The sequence below is a fragment of the Ranitomeya imitator genome, chromosome 5 (assembly GCF_032444005.1).
Source record: "Ranitomeya imitator isolate aRanImi1 chromosome 5, aRanImi1.pri, whole genome shotgun sequence".
Taxonomy (NCBI): domain Eukaryota; kingdom Metazoa; phylum Chordata; class Amphibia; order Anura; family Dendrobatidae; genus Ranitomeya; species Ranitomeya imitator.
In genome coordinates this window covers 396,736,232-396,755,559 of record NC_091286.1, presented here as the reverse complement: position 1 = coordinate 396,755,559, position 19,328 = coordinate 396,736,232, and the positions used below count along the sequence as shown (strand labels likewise).

The 19,328-nt window shown below is 46.2% G+C and overlaps 1 protein-coding gene across 3 annotated transcripts in view; it reads left to right on the top strand.

Moving 5' to 3' along the window:
• ARHGEF10 (Rho guanine nucleotide exchange factor 10) overlaps positions 1 to 19,328 on the top strand; it is a 296,127-nt gene that overhangs the window by 90,567 nt on the left and 186,232 nt on the right. For all 3 annotated transcript variants that reach the window (XM_069726905.1, XM_069726904.1, XM_069726903.1), the window contains exons 3-4: positions 1,149 to 1,301; positions 1,535 to 1,831. In XM_069726905.1, coding sequence (XP_069583006.1) covers positions 1,149 to 1,301; positions 1,535 to 1,831 — 450 coding nt within the window. The remainder of the gene's footprint in view (positions 1 to 1,148; positions 1,302 to 1,534; positions 1,832 to 19,328) is intronic.

Here is a 19,328-nt window from a genome sequence, read left to right as displayed (position 1 = left end):
CCTTAGCTCCAGCCATGAGCCAACTGCTATCCCAGCTTCTCTGCTCTTGATGCCTCTTAGTAGCCCATCAATCAAAGAACACATGCTCACTGCTGCCAAATCTAAAAGGAGGAACCAGGACCAATGTTCACATAGTTTGGGGGTCTCAATCATACATTAAGCACTTATCTAGTGGATAGGTGATGACTGGTGTTGGTGGGATAACTCTTAAAATATTTATTTTTCAGCGTTTGATGTGCGGTGGGTTTGCAATCGCATTCCTAGCACACTGAGGAGAAACCGGAGACCAGGGCATCTTTCATCTTTCTTGTGATTTCTCTGGCCCTGAGTATTATACACTCGCTCAACATTTAATTTGCAACACCCAGAAGGGAAAATTCATGGATTTATAGAAATTGTAGGATTGATAGACCTTTTAATGATATGCAAATGATGAAAAATGGAAACAAAACCCCATAGCATGCTATTAGTGAGGTTCTTAATGGTTGTGTGAGGAATGTTCTGCCATGCTGAATGTATTTGGGCAAGCAAATCATAGAAGTTCACTGCTGGCAGCTCCTTTCGCAATTTGTGGCCAATGACAACTCGGTTGTGCTCGATAGGAGACCAGTCTGGAGACATTGCAGACAGTGGTAGTATGTTTAGGCCATGCAGACTGCTCACAGTAGCACGAATAAGATGTGGCCCGGGGTGTTGAGCGGAAAAAAAGCTCCTGGAACACTTTGGAGAAATAGTACTAGTGATTCCACCACCAAATCGATGTTTTGCTGGATGTATCTGGAATGAAGGCTAGATGGATCCAGTTACAGTACATTATACCACTCCCAAACCATAATCCGGGTAGTAGGGCCAGTGTGACTTCCCTCATTGACAGCATGCCAAGGCGAATAAGAGCAATGAGCATGTAATTCTGTATGTGTAGTTTATTCTCAATACCGATTTAAGTTGAGATGTTGTACAAATGTTGTTTCCATTTTTTCACCATGTGACTTTCTTTCATTCCATCGTTAACTTGTCTATCGATCTTTTCTTGTTGGTGAAATTTCATTGTTGAGAAGTGTACATTTATCATCAATCCTTGGCTACAATCTGGTTTCAGTTAATTCCTCATGAAATTGTTCCAGCTAAGCATCCTGTTTTTGCTGCAGTCTTAGAAAATACTGATGATGAGGACAACGAGGATGAAGGAGAGAAATTTGATTTTGATAGTGGTGATGATGCTCCAGAAGCTGACCGGCAGTCACTTCAAATGACCCAAGATGATTTAATTGACCTGGACCTTAATCTTCCTGATCCTCCAGGTGTGTTTCTTTTTTGTTGTAAAATTTGATATACATTATGCATTTCCATTTGAAACCGCTTTACTTACTGTTTTAGAGAATTGCTTTGTATGGATGCTGTTTCTTGTAGCCATTTCCTGATGGGCAGCTCTACAGCCTCTCTGAATGAGTTAACGCATAACATATCTTCAAGGCAAATGTAGGGAATTTTTATTATAGTTTTAATGATATAACTATCTATTTCCATGAATTAGATCAGCTATTAGAAGATGATTGTGATCCCATACTGCAAGATTCGCCAGCTCAAACTGATCTGAACACCACACCAAAAAAAGTGAACCCTTATTCTGTTATTGATATTACACCCTTTCAAGAGGGAGAGACTGCTTCCCAAGATTCTCCGCTTGTGGAAGACCTCTCTAGTCCCCGGGTGCCAAGTGGTTATTCTGTTCCTGTGCCTTGTGGATATGCCGTCCCTTCCAACCTGCCCTTGCTTTTGCCAGCGTACTCAACTCCAGTTATAATCCGTAACATATCTGTTGATGAACAAGGTAAGTTACACCGCCAGGCTGTGAACATTTTAAAAATGTGTTATGTTATACCTGACTTCTTGTACTTTGTGTTAAACTAAATGGACTTATATTCTACTTCTATGTAACTTACTTGAGCTACTTATACATAATAATGTTTTTCACATTGACTGTCTTGAAATTTTTTTTCTTACCAAATATTGGAGTCGATCCCAGCAGAAGGAAGTAAAGCAGCTCGCTCTTCTCCATCTGCAATTCTGCAATCACCCTTTTGGCAAATAAACTTTCAAGAACAGCTGTATAGCATAGCGATTGATGTAGTAGTTGTGCCTTGTACATAGTGGCACTCTTTCACTTTTTTCACTGCCCCCTCCCCCACCCCCCGTTAATCTTGGTCACAGTTTGTATTAACAATCTCTAATCATCAATGACCAAGTACTAGTACCAAATAGTGTGTAAGTGATTGTGCAAGGAGGAAAGACAATCCAGCTTCCGATTCAAGGATCATTTACCCCTTCCCGGCCTGTGACGCAGCGTATGCGTCATGAAAGTCGGTGCCAGTCCGACCTGTGACGCATATGCTGTGTCACAGAATGATCACGCTCCTGCAGGTCGGGTGAAAGGGTTAACTGTAATTTCACCCGACCTGCAGGGACAGGGGGAGTGGTACTTCAGCCCAGGGGGGTGGCTTTGACCACAACCCCCCCTCCCCGTGGCTACGATCGCTCTGATTGGCTGTTGAAGGTGACTGTTTCACTTTCAATCAGAGCAATCTTAATATTTCACCAATGAAAATTGGTGAAATATTACAATCCAGCCATGGCCGACGCTGCAATATCATCGGCCATGGCTGGAGACCACGATCTGCCCCCGCCACCAATCTCCTCCATACTGTCCTCTGCTCCCCTCCTGTCCGCTCTCCCTGTGCTCCGATCCCACCCCCCCATTCTTACCGAGCTCCGGTGTCCGTCGGTCATCTCCATGGGCGCCTCCATCTTCCAAAATGGCTGGCGCATGCGCAGTGCGCCCGCCGAATCTGCCGGCCGGCAGATTCATTCCAGGTACATTTTGATCACTGTGATAGGTTTTATCACAGTGATCAAAATAAAAATAGTAAATAAATAAATAAAATAATAGTAAATAACCCCCCCCTTTATCACCCCGATAGGTAGGGACAGTAATAAAATAAAGAAAATATATTTACTTTTATTTTTCCACTAGGGTTAGGGTTAGGGTTGCAATTAGGGTTAGGGTTGCAATTAGGGTTAGAATTAGGCTATGTGCTCACGGTGCGGATTTGGCTGCGGATTCGTAGCAGTTTTCCATCACATTTACAGTACCATGTAAACCTATGGAAAACCAAATCCGCTGTGCCCATGGTGCGGAAAATACCGCACGGAAACGCTGCATTGTATTTTCCGCAGCATGTCAATTCTTTGTGTGGATTCCGCAGCGTTTTACACCTGTTCCTCAATAGGAATCCGCAGGTGAAATCCGCACAAAAAAAACATTGGAAATCCGCGGTAATGTCCGCAGGTAAAACGCAGTGCTTTTTACCTGCGGATTTTTCAAAAATGGTGTGGAAAAATCATCACGAATCCGCAACGTGGGCACATAGCCTTAGGGTTAGGGTTGGAATTAGTTAGGGTTGGAATTAGGGTTAGGGTTGGAAATAGGGTTAAGATTAGGGTTAAGGGTGTGTTGGGGTTAGGGTTAGGGTTATGGTTACGGTTGGGATTAGGGTTAGGGGTGTGTTGGGGTTAGGGTTGGGATTAGGGGTGTGTTGGGGTTAGGGTTGTGGTTATGGGTGTGTTGCGGTTAGGGTTGTGATTATGGTTATGGCTAGAGTTGGGTTTAGGGTTAGGGGTGTGTTGGGGTTAGTGTTTGAGTTATAATTGAGGGTTTCCACTGTTTAGGCACATCAGGGGTCTCCAAACGCACCACGGCGCCACCATTGATTCCGGCCAATCTGAAAGTCAAATGGTGCTCCCTCCCTTCCGAGCTCCGACGTGCGCCCAAACAGTGGTTTACCCAAACATATGGGGCATAAGTGTACTCAGGAAAAATTGCACAACTACTTTGGGGGTCTAATTTCTCCTGTTACCCTTGAGAAAATAAAAAATGGAGGCTAAAAAATTATTTCTCGGTCTCCCATGACAGTACTACGGAGAGAGGGGATCCGCCCTTCAGGGACAGGAAAACCTACAGATAAAAGGGCGGTACCTCTCCCTCGCATCAGTTGGTTTCCTGTCCCTGAACAGGGAACCTCTTTTCGGTGGTACCTGTTAGGAAGACCGATGGACCGGGCGGTCGGGTTCCAGCAGCGAGGAGGCTCCTGCCGCGGCTTGTCCGGCTCCCGAAGCCGCCACCGCTGGAACCGAGGGGTTCTTCAGGGTGAGCGGAGGGACGCCGCAGATTCTGATGAGAAGAAGGAGCGCTGGATCACCCGGAGCTCCTGTGCCGGTAAGCGCACGCTCCGGGTGTACAAAGATGGCCACCGCTCCGGAAATGCAGCAGGACTTCCGGGTCATCGCCGCGCGCATGTGCGGTAGCTTTTTTCTCCCTGGAGGATGTGACGCAGGACCGGAAGTGCGGGGAACGCCGGAGGTGGCGCCAAATACAAATAGGGAGATAGTGCGACAACTATGTGTGCACCATCTCCCTGTAAGCCATGGAGGACAGCGATCCACAGGAGCTGCAACCAAGGCAGCAGCACCATAGAAAGACAGACCCAAAGAACGCCAGGAGTGGGTCTAGCAGCCGTTCCACACAGCGCAGCAGATCTGTTGCAAAGACTAATACACCTCCTCAGGAACCTTCTCTACCAGACCCAGGGCCCCCTTCAGAACCGGTACCTGCCTCCACATCCGAATGGTGAGTGATCTCCGTGAATGTACATATTTTATAATGGGGCTCCCTCTTCTCCCTTAATAGGGAAAGAAGAGGTTGGAGAAAAAGAAAAATAAATCCTGCCCCATCTGTGACAAAGCTTTACCGGTAGCCTGGGACAAAAAGCTTTGCAAATCATGCATCCAGCGTTTATGTGAGCAGACTCCCGACTTCGCATCTGAACTGAAAAACCAGGGTGGATAAAAATCAATTTAAAAAAAAAAAATCAAAAAAATCGGATTTTTTTTATTTAAATCGGATTTTTTTTATTTAAATCGGATTTTTTTCAATAAACTGCTTTTTGAGGAAAATATTTTACCACCCAAAGGTTCTTCCATCATGAGATAAAGCTGAGTTGTTTAACTCAGTAGAATAAAGGCTGTATATGTGTAACATTCACAATGCCATGCTCTTCCAGGGGTTTCTGTAGGATTAGTGGGCAGTTTCTCTCCTATATTATCACAGACGCTCGCTTTACTTACGCAGTTCTCAAAACTGAATTTGACTCCGCAGAGGTCCCAGCCTCTTCTTCACGGCAAAAATGTTACAACATGAACAGAGTTGAGAAAAAGACCTTAATCCTATTGTTCTACAAACCTATGAATACAGAATCAACCCCTTCAGTGCCAAGTCCAAGAAGTTAGACAATATGTTTCTGATTGTTTGGAGTGGAATAGATCTGCACAACACAAGAAGAATGTGAATGTAAGTGTGAGGAGGAGGAAGGGTAAGCAGACAAGAAAATGAAAGTGAAACTTTGAGCACAATACTGCAGCATAGCCACAGACAGACAAGTCTGGATCCGTTTGTGTGTACGATCTGAGGTTTATTACATTCTTTCCTTATAATGGCAGCAGGCCGTAAAAGAGACCCAGTTTGGGAATATTTTAATGAAGCTCCTTCGCCTATCGGTAAGGCAGGCATGCGTGCAAAATGCAAACGATGCAACAAAGAGATGCAAGGCCTTTTGGCGCGAATGAGGCAACATCATGAGAAGTGTGGTGATGAAGATGACTCATCTTGTTTGCATTTTGCACGCATGCCTGCCTTACCGATAGGCGAAGGAGCTTCATTAAAATATTCCCAAACTGGGTCTCTTTTACAGCCTGCTGCCATTATAAGGAAAGAATGTAATAAACCTCAGATCGTACACACAGACTGGTCTGTCTGTGGCTATGCTGCAGTATTGTGCTCAAAGTTTCACTTTCATTTTCTTGTCTGCTTGCCCTTCCTCCTCCTCACACTTACATTCACATTCTTCTTGTGTTGTGCAGATCTATTCCACTCCAAACAATCAGAAACATATTGTCTAACTTATTGGACTTAAGGGGTTGATTCTGTATTCATAGGTTTGTAGAACAATAGGATTAAGGTCTTTTTCTCAATTCTGTTCATGTTCTAACATTTTTGCCGTGAAGAAGAGGCTGGGACCTCTGCGGAGTCAAATTCAGTTAGGTAGAAACTTTGATTTAAATCACTGATTTAAATCAAGCCTTACTGACTAGTGATTTAAATCGCGATTTAAATCGTGATTTAAATCAGTTAGATTTAAATCAAATCCACCCTGTGAAAAACATAATCAGATCCGAGGTTCAAAATGCTGTTTCTGCCTCCAAAAAAGGGAAAGATAAAATAAAGGAGACAGTACATTCCCGCTCTGTCCGATCCTCATCTGAAGACGCAGATTCGGACGATTCTAATTCCTCCCTATCCTCCTCCGAGGAAGACTCGGGCCGGCATTGCTTTCCACTCGAGGAAGTGGATACTTTAGTGAGAGCCGTTAGGGCTACTATGGGGGTTGAGGAGCCTAAACCCGACAAAACGGCCCAAGATGTAATGTTTGGAGGTTTGGGACAAAAAAAGTGGAGAACATTTCCTCTAAATCCCAATGTCCAATCTCTAATCAAAAAAGAATGGGAGAAACCGGATAGGAGAAACTCTTTGGTGCCCTCGCTCAAAAGAAAGTATCCCTTCGAAGAGGATGCATCCACTTCCTGGGATAAGGCACCAAAACTGGATGTAGCGGTGGCAAAGGCCTCGAAAAAATTTGCACTCCCGTTCGAGGATATGGGTACCCTCAGAGACCCTTTAGATAAGAAAGCGGATACATTTCTTAAAGGGGCATGGGAATCGGCTGGGGGTAGCTTGAGGCCTGCGGTTGCGGCGACCTGCACCTACAGATCTCTAATGGTGTGGATTGACCAATTAGAAAGTCAAATTAGAGACAGGCTACCCAGAAATAAATTACTGGATTCAATCCCTGTAATTAGAGCAGCAGCAGCATTCCTGGCGGACTCCTCAGCAGACTCCGTGCGCTTATCATCTAAGGCCGCTGCTCTCTCCAACGCAGCCAGAAGGACCTTATGGCTCAAGAGCTGGCCTGGAGACCTCCAGACAAAGCTAAAGCTATGTTCTATCCCATGTGAAGGGAATTTTTTGTTTGGAGAGACCCTGGATGACATCCTCCAGAAAGCGGGAGACAAAAAGAAGGGGTTTCCAAATCTAGGTCCAGCCCCATTCAGGCAGTCCTTTCGGAACCGGAGATTTTTCCGCCGCAGACTCCCCAGGGAGCAGAATAAATGGGAAAAAGGCAGAGAAGGGATAGAGGTTACCTCTTTGGCAATGCCTCTAGTGACAAAAAGCCCTCCAAATGACATTTTTCCTACGGTGGGGGGAAGACTCATATCATTCCTTCCCGCCTGGAAGAAAATATCCAACAACATCTGGATTTTAAACATAATACAGTCCGGTCTAAAAATAGATTTTATTTCTTCCCCCCCCCCCCCCCCCCCGGAATTACATAGAAACAAAAACAAGGTCCTCGGCAGCAGAACAAGCAGCTTTAGAGAGAGAAATTATTTCCATACTGCAAAAATCTGTGATTCGGGAAATCTCCCCTCAGGAAATAGGGGAAGGTTTTTTTTCTCCCCTCTTTTTTTGGTACAAAAACCCGACGGGTCCTTTCGGACCATTATAAATCTAAAAAACCTAAACAAATACGTAAAAAGTCACAAATTCAAAATGGAAACAATAAAGTCTACCATAAAAATCCTTTTTCCGAATTGCTACATGGTCGTGATAGACCTAACCGACGCATATTACCATGTGCCCATCCACGATCAATCTCAAAAATTTCTCAGAATGGCAGTTCCCATAAAAGGGCAATTAAGGTATTTCCAGTACAGGGCTCTTCCGTTCGGGATCTCTATAGCTCCTCGAATATTCACGAAGATAATAGCGGAAATGATGGCCCACATAAGGGAACAAAATATATTAATAGTCCCTTACCTGGACGACTTTCTCATTGCAAGCAACTCGGCTCAAAGTTGCAGAGAACAGAGAGACCGAGTAATGACTATTTTGACGGACTTGGGGTGGTTCATAAACATAAAAAAAACTAAGTTGGAACCCTGTCAGGTACAGGAGTTCCTAGGACTGACGTTAGACTCCCGGTTCCAAGAATGTCGACTTCCAGATCCCAAAAAAGATAACATATTAGCCATGATAGCACGAACATTTCACCATCCTTCCATGACTCTAAGGAGAGCAATGTCGCTACTAGGCTCTCTGTCCTCATGCCTACCAGCGATACCCTTCGCACAATTCCACACAAGGGAGCTTCAGTGGCACATACTAGAATGAAAGTCTTTACTAAAGAACAACTTGGAAAGTCGGATTACCCTAAATTCCTTCGTTATTCATTCCCTTCTTTGGTGGGGGGAAAGCAGAAACCTGTCAAAGGGAGTTCCTTGGGTGCCAAAAATATCTCGGGTAATAACAACCGATGCGAGTCCCAGAGGGTGGAGGGCTCACATGGGGGACAGAGTGGCTCAGGGAATCTGGTCAGTTCAGGAACTATCAGCATCCTCAAACCAAAAAGAACTTTGGGCGGTGCTTCAGGCTCTTCTTTCTTTTCTGACCTACAATCAGGGACATCATGTCCGAATTTTTTCGGACAACAAAGTGACTGTAGCGTATATAAACCACCAGGGAGGAACAAGGTCTCGGGCACTGATGAGTTCCTCCGCCAAAATTATCAAGCTTGCGGAAGAAAATCTACTATCCCTCTCTGCGCTACATATTCAGGGTTCAAACAACGAGAGAGCAGATTACTTGAGTCGAACTCAGTTAAAACAAGGCGAGTGGTCCCTAAACCAATCAATCTACGATCAGATCACAGAAATGTGGGGAACACCGACAATAGATTTATTCGCCAATTTCAAAAACAAGAAGGTGAACAAATTCTGCTCACTGAACCCGGAAGGGAATCCACAGGCTCTAGATGCCTTTCTGATTCCATGGACTCAAAAATTGACTTATGCTTTTCCTCCAACTATTCTGATCCCGGCAGTCATTCGGAAAGTCAGAGAGGACAAAACAAAAATGATCCTTATAGCCCCGTTCTGGCCAAAAAGAACGTGGTTCTCCTGGCTGAGGATGCTATCGGTCTCAGACCCATGGGTCCTACCAAATATACCAGACCTTCTACATCAAGGGCCGATCTTCCACCCACAGGAGTCGAACTTACATTTGACAGCCTGGCTTTTGAACGGGGACTATTAAAAGAAAGAGGTTTTTCAGACAACTTAGTCGCCACGTTATTAACCCCTTCCCGACCTTTGACGCCACGTAGGCGTCATGAAAGTCGGTGCCAATCCGACCCATGACGCCTATGCGGCGTCATGGAAAGATCGCGTCCCTGCAGACCGGGTGAAAGGGTTAACTCCCATTTCACCCGATCTGCAGGGACAGGGGGAGTGGTAGTTTAGCCCAGGGGGGGTGGCTTCACCCCCTCGTGGCTACGATCGCTCTGATTGGCTGTTGAAAGTGAAACTGCCAATCAGAGCGATTTGTAATATTTCACCCATTATAACGGGTGAAATATTACAATCCAGCCATGGCCGATGCTGCAATATCATCGGCCATGGCTGGAAATACTAGTGTGCCCCCACCCCACCCCTCCGATCGCCCCCCCACCCCCCCGATCTGGCCGGTACACTGCTCCGGCTCCCCTCCGTCCAGTGCTCCGCTCCCCCCCGTGCTCGTGTCCGCTCCCCCCGTGCTCCAATCACCCCCCCGTGCTCCAATCACCCCCCCTGCACTCCGATCCACCCCCCCCGTGCTCCGTTCCACCCCCCCGTGCTCCGTTCCAGCCCCCCCGTGCTCCGTTCCACGCCCCCCGCGCTCCGTTCCACCCCTCCCGCGCTCCGATTCCCCCCCCCGTGCTCCGATCCCCCCCCCCGTGGTCCCCCCCACCCTATCATACTTACCGATCCAGCCGTGGTCCCGTCCGTCTTCTCCCGGGCGCCGCCATCTTCCAAAATGGCGGGCGCATGCGCAGTGCGCCCGCCGAATCTGCCGGCCGGCAGATTCGTTCCAAAGTGCATTTTGATCACTGAGATATAATCTATCTCAGTGATCAAAATAAAAAAAATAATAAATGACCCCCCCCCTTTGTCACCCCCATAGGTAGGGACAATAAAAAAATAAAGAAATTTTTTTTTTTCCACTAATGTTAGAATAGGGTTAGGGTTAGGGGTAGGGTTAGGGTTAGGGGTAGGGTTAGGGTTAGGGGTAGGGTTAGGGTTAGGGGTAGGGTTAGGGCTAGGGTTAGGGCTAGGGTTAGGGTTAGGGTTAGGAATGTGCACACGTATTCTGGTCCTCTGCGGATTTTTCCGCTGCGGATTTGATAAATCCGCAGTGCTAAACCGCTGCGGATTTATGGCGGATTTACCGCGTTTTTTTCTGCGCATTTCACTGCGGTTTTACAATTGCGATTTTCTATTGGAGCAGTTGTAAAACCGCTGCGGAATCCGCACAAAGAAGTGACATGCTGTGGAATGTAAACCGCTGCGTTTCCGTGCAGTTTTTCCGCAGCATGTGTACAGCGATTTTTGTTTCCCATAGGTTTACATTGAACTGTACACTCATGGGAAACTGCTGCGGATCCGCAGCGTTTTCCGCAGCGTGTGCACATACCTTTAGAATTAGGCTATGTGCACACGGTGCTGATTTGGCTGCGGATCCGCAGCAGTGTTCCATCAGGTTTACAGTACCATGTAAACATATGAAAAACCAAATCCGCTGTGCCCATGGTGCGGAAAATACCGCGCGGAAACGCTGCGTTGTATTTTCCGCAGCATGTCAATTCTTTGTGCGGATTCCGCAGCGTTTTACACCTGTTCCTCAATAGGAATCCGCAGGTGAAATCCGCACAAAAAACACTGGAAATCCGCGGAAAATCCGCAGGTAAAACACAGTGCCTTTTACCCGCAGATTTTTCAAAAATGGTGCGGAAATATCTCACACGAATCCGCAACGTGGGCACATAGCCTTAGGGTTAGGGTTGGAATTAGGGTTGTGGTTAGGGTTAGGGGTGTGTTGGGGTTAGTGTTGTGGTTAGGGGTGTGTTGGGGTTAGGGTTGTGATTAGGATTATGGCTACAGTTGGGATTAGGGTTAGGGGTGTGTTGGGGTTAGTGTTGGAGTTAGAATTGAGGGGTTACCACTGTTTAGGCACATCAGGGGTCTCCAAACGCAACATGGCGCCACCATTGATTCCAGCCAATCTCGTATTCAAAAAGTCAAATGGTGCTCCCTCACTTCCGAGCCCTGACGTGTGCCCAAACAGTGGTTTACCCCCACATATGGGGTACCAGCATACTCAGGACAAACTGCGCAACAATTACTGGGGTCCAATTTCTCCTGTTACCCTTGTGAATCTAAAAAAATGCTTGCTAAAACATAATTTTTGAGGAAAGAAAAATGATTTTTTATTTTCACGGCTCTGCGTTGTAAACGTCTGTGAAGCACTTGGGGGTTCAAAGTGCTCACCACATATCTAGATAAGTTCCTTGGGGGGTCTAGTTTCTAAAATGGGGTCACTTGTGGGGGGTTTCTACTGTTTAGGCACACCAGGGGCTCTGCAAACGCAACGTGACACCCGCAGACCATTCCATCAAAGTCTGCATTTCAAAAGTCACTACTTCCCTTCTGAACCCCGACGTGTGCCCAAACAGTGGTTTACCCCCACATATGGGGTATCAGCGTACTCAGGAGAAACTGGACAACAACTTTTGGGGTCCAATTTCTCCTGTAACCCTTGGGAAAATAAAAAATTCTGGGCTAAATAATTATTTTTGAGGAAAGAAAACGTATTTATTATTTTCACGGCTCTGCATTATAAACTTCTATGAAGCACTTGGGGGTTCAAAGTGCTCACCACACATCTAGATAAGTTCCTTTCAGGGTCTAGTTTCCAAAATGGGGTCACTTGTGGGGGGTTTCTACTGTTTAGGCACATCAGGGGCTCTGCAAACGCAACGTGACGCCCGCAGAGCATTCCATCAAAGTCTGCATTTCAAAACGTCACTACTTCAATTCCAAGCCCCGGCATGTGCCCAAACAGTAGTTTACCCCCACATATGGGGTATCACCGTACTCAGGAGAAACTGGACAACAAATATTGGGGTCAAATTTCTCCTGTTACCCTTGGGAAAATAAAAAATTCTGGGCTAAATAATTATTTTTGAGGAAAGAAAACGTATTTATTATTTTCACGGCTCTGCATTATAAACTTCTATGAAGCACTTGGGGGTTCAAAGTGCTCACCACACATCTAGATAAGTTCCTTTGGGGGTCTAGTTTCCAAAATGGGGTCACTTGTGGGGGGTTTCTACTGTTAAGCCACATCAGGGGCTCTGCAAACGCAACGTGACGCCCACAGAGCATTCCATCAAAGTCTGCATTTCAAAACGTCACTACTTCACTTCCGAGCCCCGGCATGTGCCCAAACAGTGATTTACCCCCACATATGGGGTATCGGCGTACTCAGGAGAAACTGGACAACAACTTTTGGGGTCAAATTTCTCCTGTTACCCTTGGGAAAATAAAAAATTGCAGGCTAAAAGATCATTTTTGAGAAAATAATTTTTTTTTTTATTTTCATGGCTCTGCGTTATAAACTTCTGTGAAGCACTTGGGGGTTCAAAGTCCTCACCACACATCTAGATTAGTTCCTTTGGGGGTCTAGTTTCTAAAATGGTGTCATTTCTGGGGGATCTCCAATGTTTAGGCACACAGGGGCTCTCCAAACGTGACATGGTGTCCGCTAATGATTGGAGCTAATTTTCCATTTAAAAAGCCAAATGGCGTGCCATCCCTTCCGAGCCCTGCCGTGCGCCCAAACAGTGGTTTACCCCCACATATGGGGTATCAGCGTACTCAGGACAAACTGGACAACAATATTTGGGGTCCAATTTCTCCTATTATCCTTGGCAAAATAGGAAATTCCAGGCTAAAAAATCATTTTTGAGGAAAGAAAAATTATTTTTTATTTTCATGGCTCTGCGTTATAAACTTCTGTGAAGCACCTGGGGGTTTAAAGTGCTCAATATGCATCTAGATAAGTTCCCTGGGGGGTCTAGTTTCCAAAATGGGGTCACTTGTGCGGGAGCTCCAATGTTTAGGCACACAGGGGCTCTCCAAACGCGACATGGTGTCCGCTAACAATTGGAGCTAATTTTCCATTCAAAAAGTCAAATGGCGCGCCTTCTCTTCCGAGCCCTGCCGAGTGCCCAAACAGTGGTTTACCCCCACATATGAGGTATCGGCGTACTCGGGAGAAATTGCCCAACAAATTTTATGATCCATTTTATCCTACTGCCCATGTGAAAATGAAAAAATTGAGGCGAAAAGAATTTTTTTGTGAAAAAAAATTACTTTTTCATTTTTACAGATCAATTTGTGAAGCACCTGAGGGTTTAAAGTGCTCACTAGGCATCTAGATAAGTTCCTTGGGGGGTCTAGTTTCCAAAATGGGGTCACTTGTGGGGGAGCGCCAATGTTTAGGCACACAGGAGCTATCCAAACGCGACATGGTGTCCGCTAACGATGGAAATAATTTTTCATTCAAAAAGTCAAATGGCGCTCCTTCCCTTCCGAGCCTTACCATGTGCCCAAACAGTGGTTTACCTCCACATGTGAGGTATTGGTGTACTCAGGAGAAATTGCCCAACACATTTTAGGATCCATTTTATCCTGTTGCCCATGTGAAAATGAAAAAATTGAGGCTAAAAGAATTTTTTTGTGAAAAAAAAGTACTTTTTCATTTTTACGGATCAATTTGTGAAGCACCTGGGGGTTCAAAGTGCTCACTATGCATCTAGATAAGTTCCTTGGGGCGTCTAGTTTCCAAAATGGGGTCACTTGTGGGGGAGCTCCAATTTTTAGGCACACGGGGGCTCTCCAAACGTGACATGGTGTCCGCTAAAGAGTGGAGCCAATTTTTGATTCAAAAAGTCAAATGGCGCTCCTTCCCTTCCAAGCCCTGCCGTGCGCCAAAACAGTGGTTTACCCCCACATATGAGGTATCAGCGTACTCAGAACAAATTGGACAACAACTTTCGTGGTTCAGTTTCTCCTTTTACCATTGGGAAAATAAAAAAATTGTTGCTAAAAGATAATTTTTGTGACTAAAAAGTTAAATGTTCATTTTTTCCTTCCATGTTGCTTCTGCTGCTGTGAAGCACCTGAAGGGTTAATAAACTTCTTGAATGTGGTTTTGAGTACCTTGAGGGGTGCAGTTTTTAGAATGGTGTCACTTTTGGGTATTTTCAGCCATATAGACCCCTCAAACTGACTTCAAATGTGAGGTGGTCCCTAAAAAAAATGGTTTTGTAAATTTCGTTGTAAAAATGACAAATCGCTGGTCGAATTTTAACCCTTATAACTTCCTAACAAAAAAAAATTTTGTTTCCAAAATTGTGCTGATGTAAAGTAAACATGTGGGAAATGTTATTTATTAACTATTTTGTGTCACATATCTCTCTGGTTTAACAGAATAAAAATTCAAAATGTGAAAATTGCGAAATTTTCAAAATTTTCGCCAAATTTCCGTGTTTATCACAAATAAATGCAGAATTTATTGACCTAAATTTACCACTAACATGAAGCCCAATATGTCACGAAAAAACAATCTCAGAACCGCTAGGATCCGTTGAAGCGTTCCTGAGTTATTACCTCATAAAGGGACACTGGTCAGAATTGCAAAAAACGGCAAGGTCTTTAAGGTCAAAATAGGCTGGGTCTTGAAGGGGTTAAAAAGTAGAAAACCCGTCACTACTAAAATATATGGGAAAACATGGAGAAAATTTCTGTCCGTCTCCAAGGTAAAAGTCCAGGATGGGCCCTCAATTCCTAATATACTTGAGTTCCTACAAAAAGGTCTGGAACAGGGGTTGGTGGTTAGTACTCTTAAGGTACAAATAGCAGCTCTAGGAGCACTCTATAATCATAATATTGCGGCCAACCCATGGATAATCAGATTTATTAAGGCAGTAACAAGATCAAAGCCCTTAATTACTCAAAAGGTGCCCTCACGGGACTTAAATTTAGTCCTCTCGGCGTTAACGGGTCCTCCATTCAAACCCATAGAGACGATTCCCATTAAAACATTATCACTTAAGACTATTCTCTTGGTAGCGTTAACATCTGCGCGCAGAATAAGTGACATTCAAGCCTTATCCTCTAATCCACCTTTCACTAAAATATTAGATGATAGAGTCACTCTTAGACCTGACCCGGCCTATTTGCCAAAAGTGGCGTCAAGATTCCATAGGTCACAAGAAGTATCCCTGCCGTCCTTTTGTCCAAACCCAAAAAATGAGAAAGAGCAGAGCTTCCATAATCTAGACGTCAGAAGATGCCTAATCCAATACTTAGATTCCACCAGAGAGTATAGGAAGGAAGGCTCTCTGTTTGTCTGTTTTCAGGGTCCCAGAAAAGGATTCCGGGCATCCAAAGGTACTTTGGCAAGGTGGATAAAGGAGGCGATAGCCTTGGCATATTCATCCTCGGGGAATGCGATCCCAGATGGTATAAGAGCGAATTCCACAAGAGCAGTAGCTACCTCATGGGCTGAGAGGTCAGAGGTATCGATAGAGCAAATCTGTAAGGCGGCCACCTGGTCATCACCATCAACCTTTTTTAGACACTATAGATTAAATCTAGCCTCTGTGTCTGACTTAACCTTCGGACGAAGGGTTCTCGAGGCGGTGGTCCCTCCCTAAGCTTAGTCTCTGCAATTCTCTCCGTAGTGCTGTCATGGGAGACCGAGAAAGTCGTAGTTACTCACCGATAACGGTGTTTCTCGGAGCCCATGACAGTACTCGCTTATTCCCTCCCATCACGAGTGCGGTGAGCACCTTTAATTACATATAATTTATATAGTTTATATAGTATAAGTATAGGCACGGGGTTCCTCTATTAAAAAATGTTGTAATATGGTTTTTTCTCTGTTGTAAACTAACCTGGAGGTCCTCTGATGCTCTGTAAACCAACTGATGCGAGGGAGAGGTACCGCCCTTTTATCTGTAGGTTTTCCTGTCCCTGAAGGGCGGATCCCCTCTCTCCGTAGTGCTGTCATGGGCTCCGAGAAACACCGTTATCGGTGAGTAACTACGACTTTTTGTGGGAGAAAAAATGATTCTTTATTTTCACGGCTCTGCGTTATAAAATTCTGTGAAGCAGCTGGGGGTTCAAAGTGCTCACCACACATCTAGATAAGTTCCTTGGGGGTCTAGTTTCCAAAATAGGGTCACTTGTGGGGGGTTTCTTCTCTATAGGCACATCAGAGGCTCTGCAAACGCAACGTGACGTCTGCAGACCATTCCATCAAAGTCTGCATTTCAAAACATCACTACTTCCATTCCGAGCCCCGACGTGTGCCCAAACAGTGGTTTACCCCCACATTGGGGGTATGAGCGTACTCAGGACAAACTGGACGACGACTTTTGGAGTCCAATTTCTCCTGTTACCCTTGTGAAAATAAAAAATTGCTTGCTAAAAAATAATTTTTGAGGAAAGAAAAATGATTTTTTATTTTTACGGCTCTGCGTCATAAACTTCTGTGAAGCACTTGGGCGTTAAGTGCTCACTGCACATCTAGATTAGTTCCTTGGGAGGTCTAGTTTCCAAAATGGGGTCACTTGTGGGGGAGCTCCAATCTTTAGGCACACAGGGGCTCTCCAGACGCGACATGGTGTCCGCTAAAGATTGGAGCCAATTTTACCTTCAAAAAGTCAAATGGCGCTCCTTCCCTTGTGAGCCCTGTCGTGCGCCCAAACAGTGGTCCCCCTGCCACATTTGGGGTATCGGCGTACTCAGGACAAATTGTACAATTACCTTCGGGGTCCAGTTTCTCCTTTTACCCATGGGAAAATTAAAAAAATTGTTGGTAAAACATCATTTTTGTGACTAAAAAGTTAAATGTTCATTTTATTCGGACTCCCATGACAGCACTACGAGAGAGGGGATCCGCCCTTCAGGAACAGGAAACCTACAGATACAAAAGGGCGGCACCTCTCCCCATGCATCAGTTGGTTTCCTGTTCCTGGAGGGACAGGATCCTACAGATTTCATCTCGTAAGGAGCCCAGGCCGGCCGGTCGAATCTGGTAGCGGGGGGGTCTCCTACCTCGACCGGTGCGGAAAGTCCTGGAGACGCCACGGTGGTCCAGGCTGGACTGCACGTCAGTGGCGTTGGCAGCAGGGAGCAGGGTCCGGAGGATTCCTTGTCTCCGGAAGCCGGCGTTGGTATGTTTCATTTCCCCCCCCTGGGTCAGGCGGCGGCGGTGAGGTGCGGTGGTACAGTTGCGGCGTCGGAAGTGGAGCGCCGTCCGGAGCACTGCTGGGCATTCCCGGCGTCCTGCATCGCTCACTGAGCGTTTCCGGAACGCTGGGGCGCCGGGGGGTGGAGCCGGCAGGCGCTTCCGGTTTGCGGGGGGCTGCGCATGCGCGGTCTTTTCCAAAATGGCGGCGCCCATGGTCCGGTCGCCGGTTTCTTCTGCATTACCACCGCTAACATCCCAGCTGCAGCCTGATCATCAGGAACCAATGGGGAACACGCCAGGTGGCCTGCTGACCGGAATACAGGGGATATAAGCAGGTGTTGGCGATAGAACCCTGCTTTTGGCCACAGTCTCATCATGGCAGATGATGGTGAGCAGCAGCCTCAGCTTCTGGATAAAGTGCGGCAGGAAGCCGTGGGAAAGGAGCATATCAGAAGTGACCAGTCCAGCCGTAAAAGCTCGTCCAGGCAAGGATCTAGAGCTTCGACTGGCAAGGAGCCCCCTCGTGTTCCGGTACCTTTTTCTTTGGCGTACACTGGTAAGTGATCTACGTGAATGTTCACTCAGTGACGGGGGCCCCTTATACTTTGTGATTCTAGGGGAAGAGAAGTGCAAAGTCGAAACATAAGGAGTGTGCCCTATGTGAAGTTCCTTTACCAGATTCCTACCCTAAAAAATTGTGTGCCTCCTGTATACAACAGACGGTGAGGTCTACAGGAGTGGAGGGGTTGAGTGACATCAGGCTAGATAGATGGTATCTCCCTTATTGTCCTCCCCTAGGTAGCGGAAGAATCTGCTTCTACGGCTAGTCTAAAGGAGATGATCCGTATGGAAGTTAAGGAATCCCTGCGGTCTTTGTCCCAGGCGGGAAGTTCAAAACAAAGAGCTTCGGTGATCTCAGACTCTTCGGAGGAAGATAAAGAGGAGGGTTCTTATGGCTCGATTCTCTCTTCCTCATCATCAGAAGAGGACTCTGGCCGATTCTGTCTGCCTCTAGACCGGGTGGATAAACTAGTCAAGTCGGTCAGAGGCACGATGGGCCTAGAAGAGCCTAAGACTCAGCCTTCCCGTCAGGAGCTAATGTTCAGCGGCTTGGAACACAAGAAACGCAGATCTTTCCCGGTGAATGATAAAATTCAAGACCTGATTCTCCGGGAATGGAAAAAACCGGAGAAGAAAGGTTCTTTGCCACCGGCTTTAAAGCGCAGGTATCCCTTTGAGGATGCGGCTGTGGATACCTGGGACAAGGCCCCTAAATTAGATGCTGCGGTGGCGAAAGCATCTAAGAAAGCAGCATTACCTTTCGAGGACATGGGTTCCCTTAAAGACCCCCTTGACAGGAAGGCGGATACCTTCCTTAAAGGTACCTGGGAGATGGCAGCCGGATCTTTGAGGCCAGCAGTGGCTGCGACTTGTACAGCCAGATCCCTGATGGTCTGGCTGGAACAGTTGGAATCCCAGCTTAAAGAAGGCGCTTCCAGGAATTCTATTCTAGGTGCGCTTCCAGTGATTCAGGATGCGGCGGCTTTCCTGTCGGATGCATCGGTGGACTCGGTCAGAATGGCAGCCAGAGCAGCAGGACTCTCCAACGCGGCTCGTAGAGCCTTATGGTTGAAGTGTTGGTCGGGGGATATCCAGTCAAGATCCAAGTTATGCGCTATCCCATGTAAAGGGGAATATCTCTTTGGGCCAACTTTGGATGAGCTGCTCGAAAAGGCTGGGGATGATAAGAAAAAATTCCCTAATTTGTCATCAGCTTCTTACCGGCGTCCATTCAACAGGAGGAGATTTGGTCGTGGAAGGAAGCGCGCGTCCTCACCCTCTAGAGAAAATTTTAGATGGGAGGATAGACGCAGGAAAGGTACGGGTTACATGTTTCGCCGTTCCTCAAAAGAACGTAAGAAACCAGACCAATGACTAGCAATCCCTGTGGGAGGGAGATTGTCAACCTTCTCTTCTGCATGGACTAACATCACGGATAGTGACTGGGTCCGAGGTATTA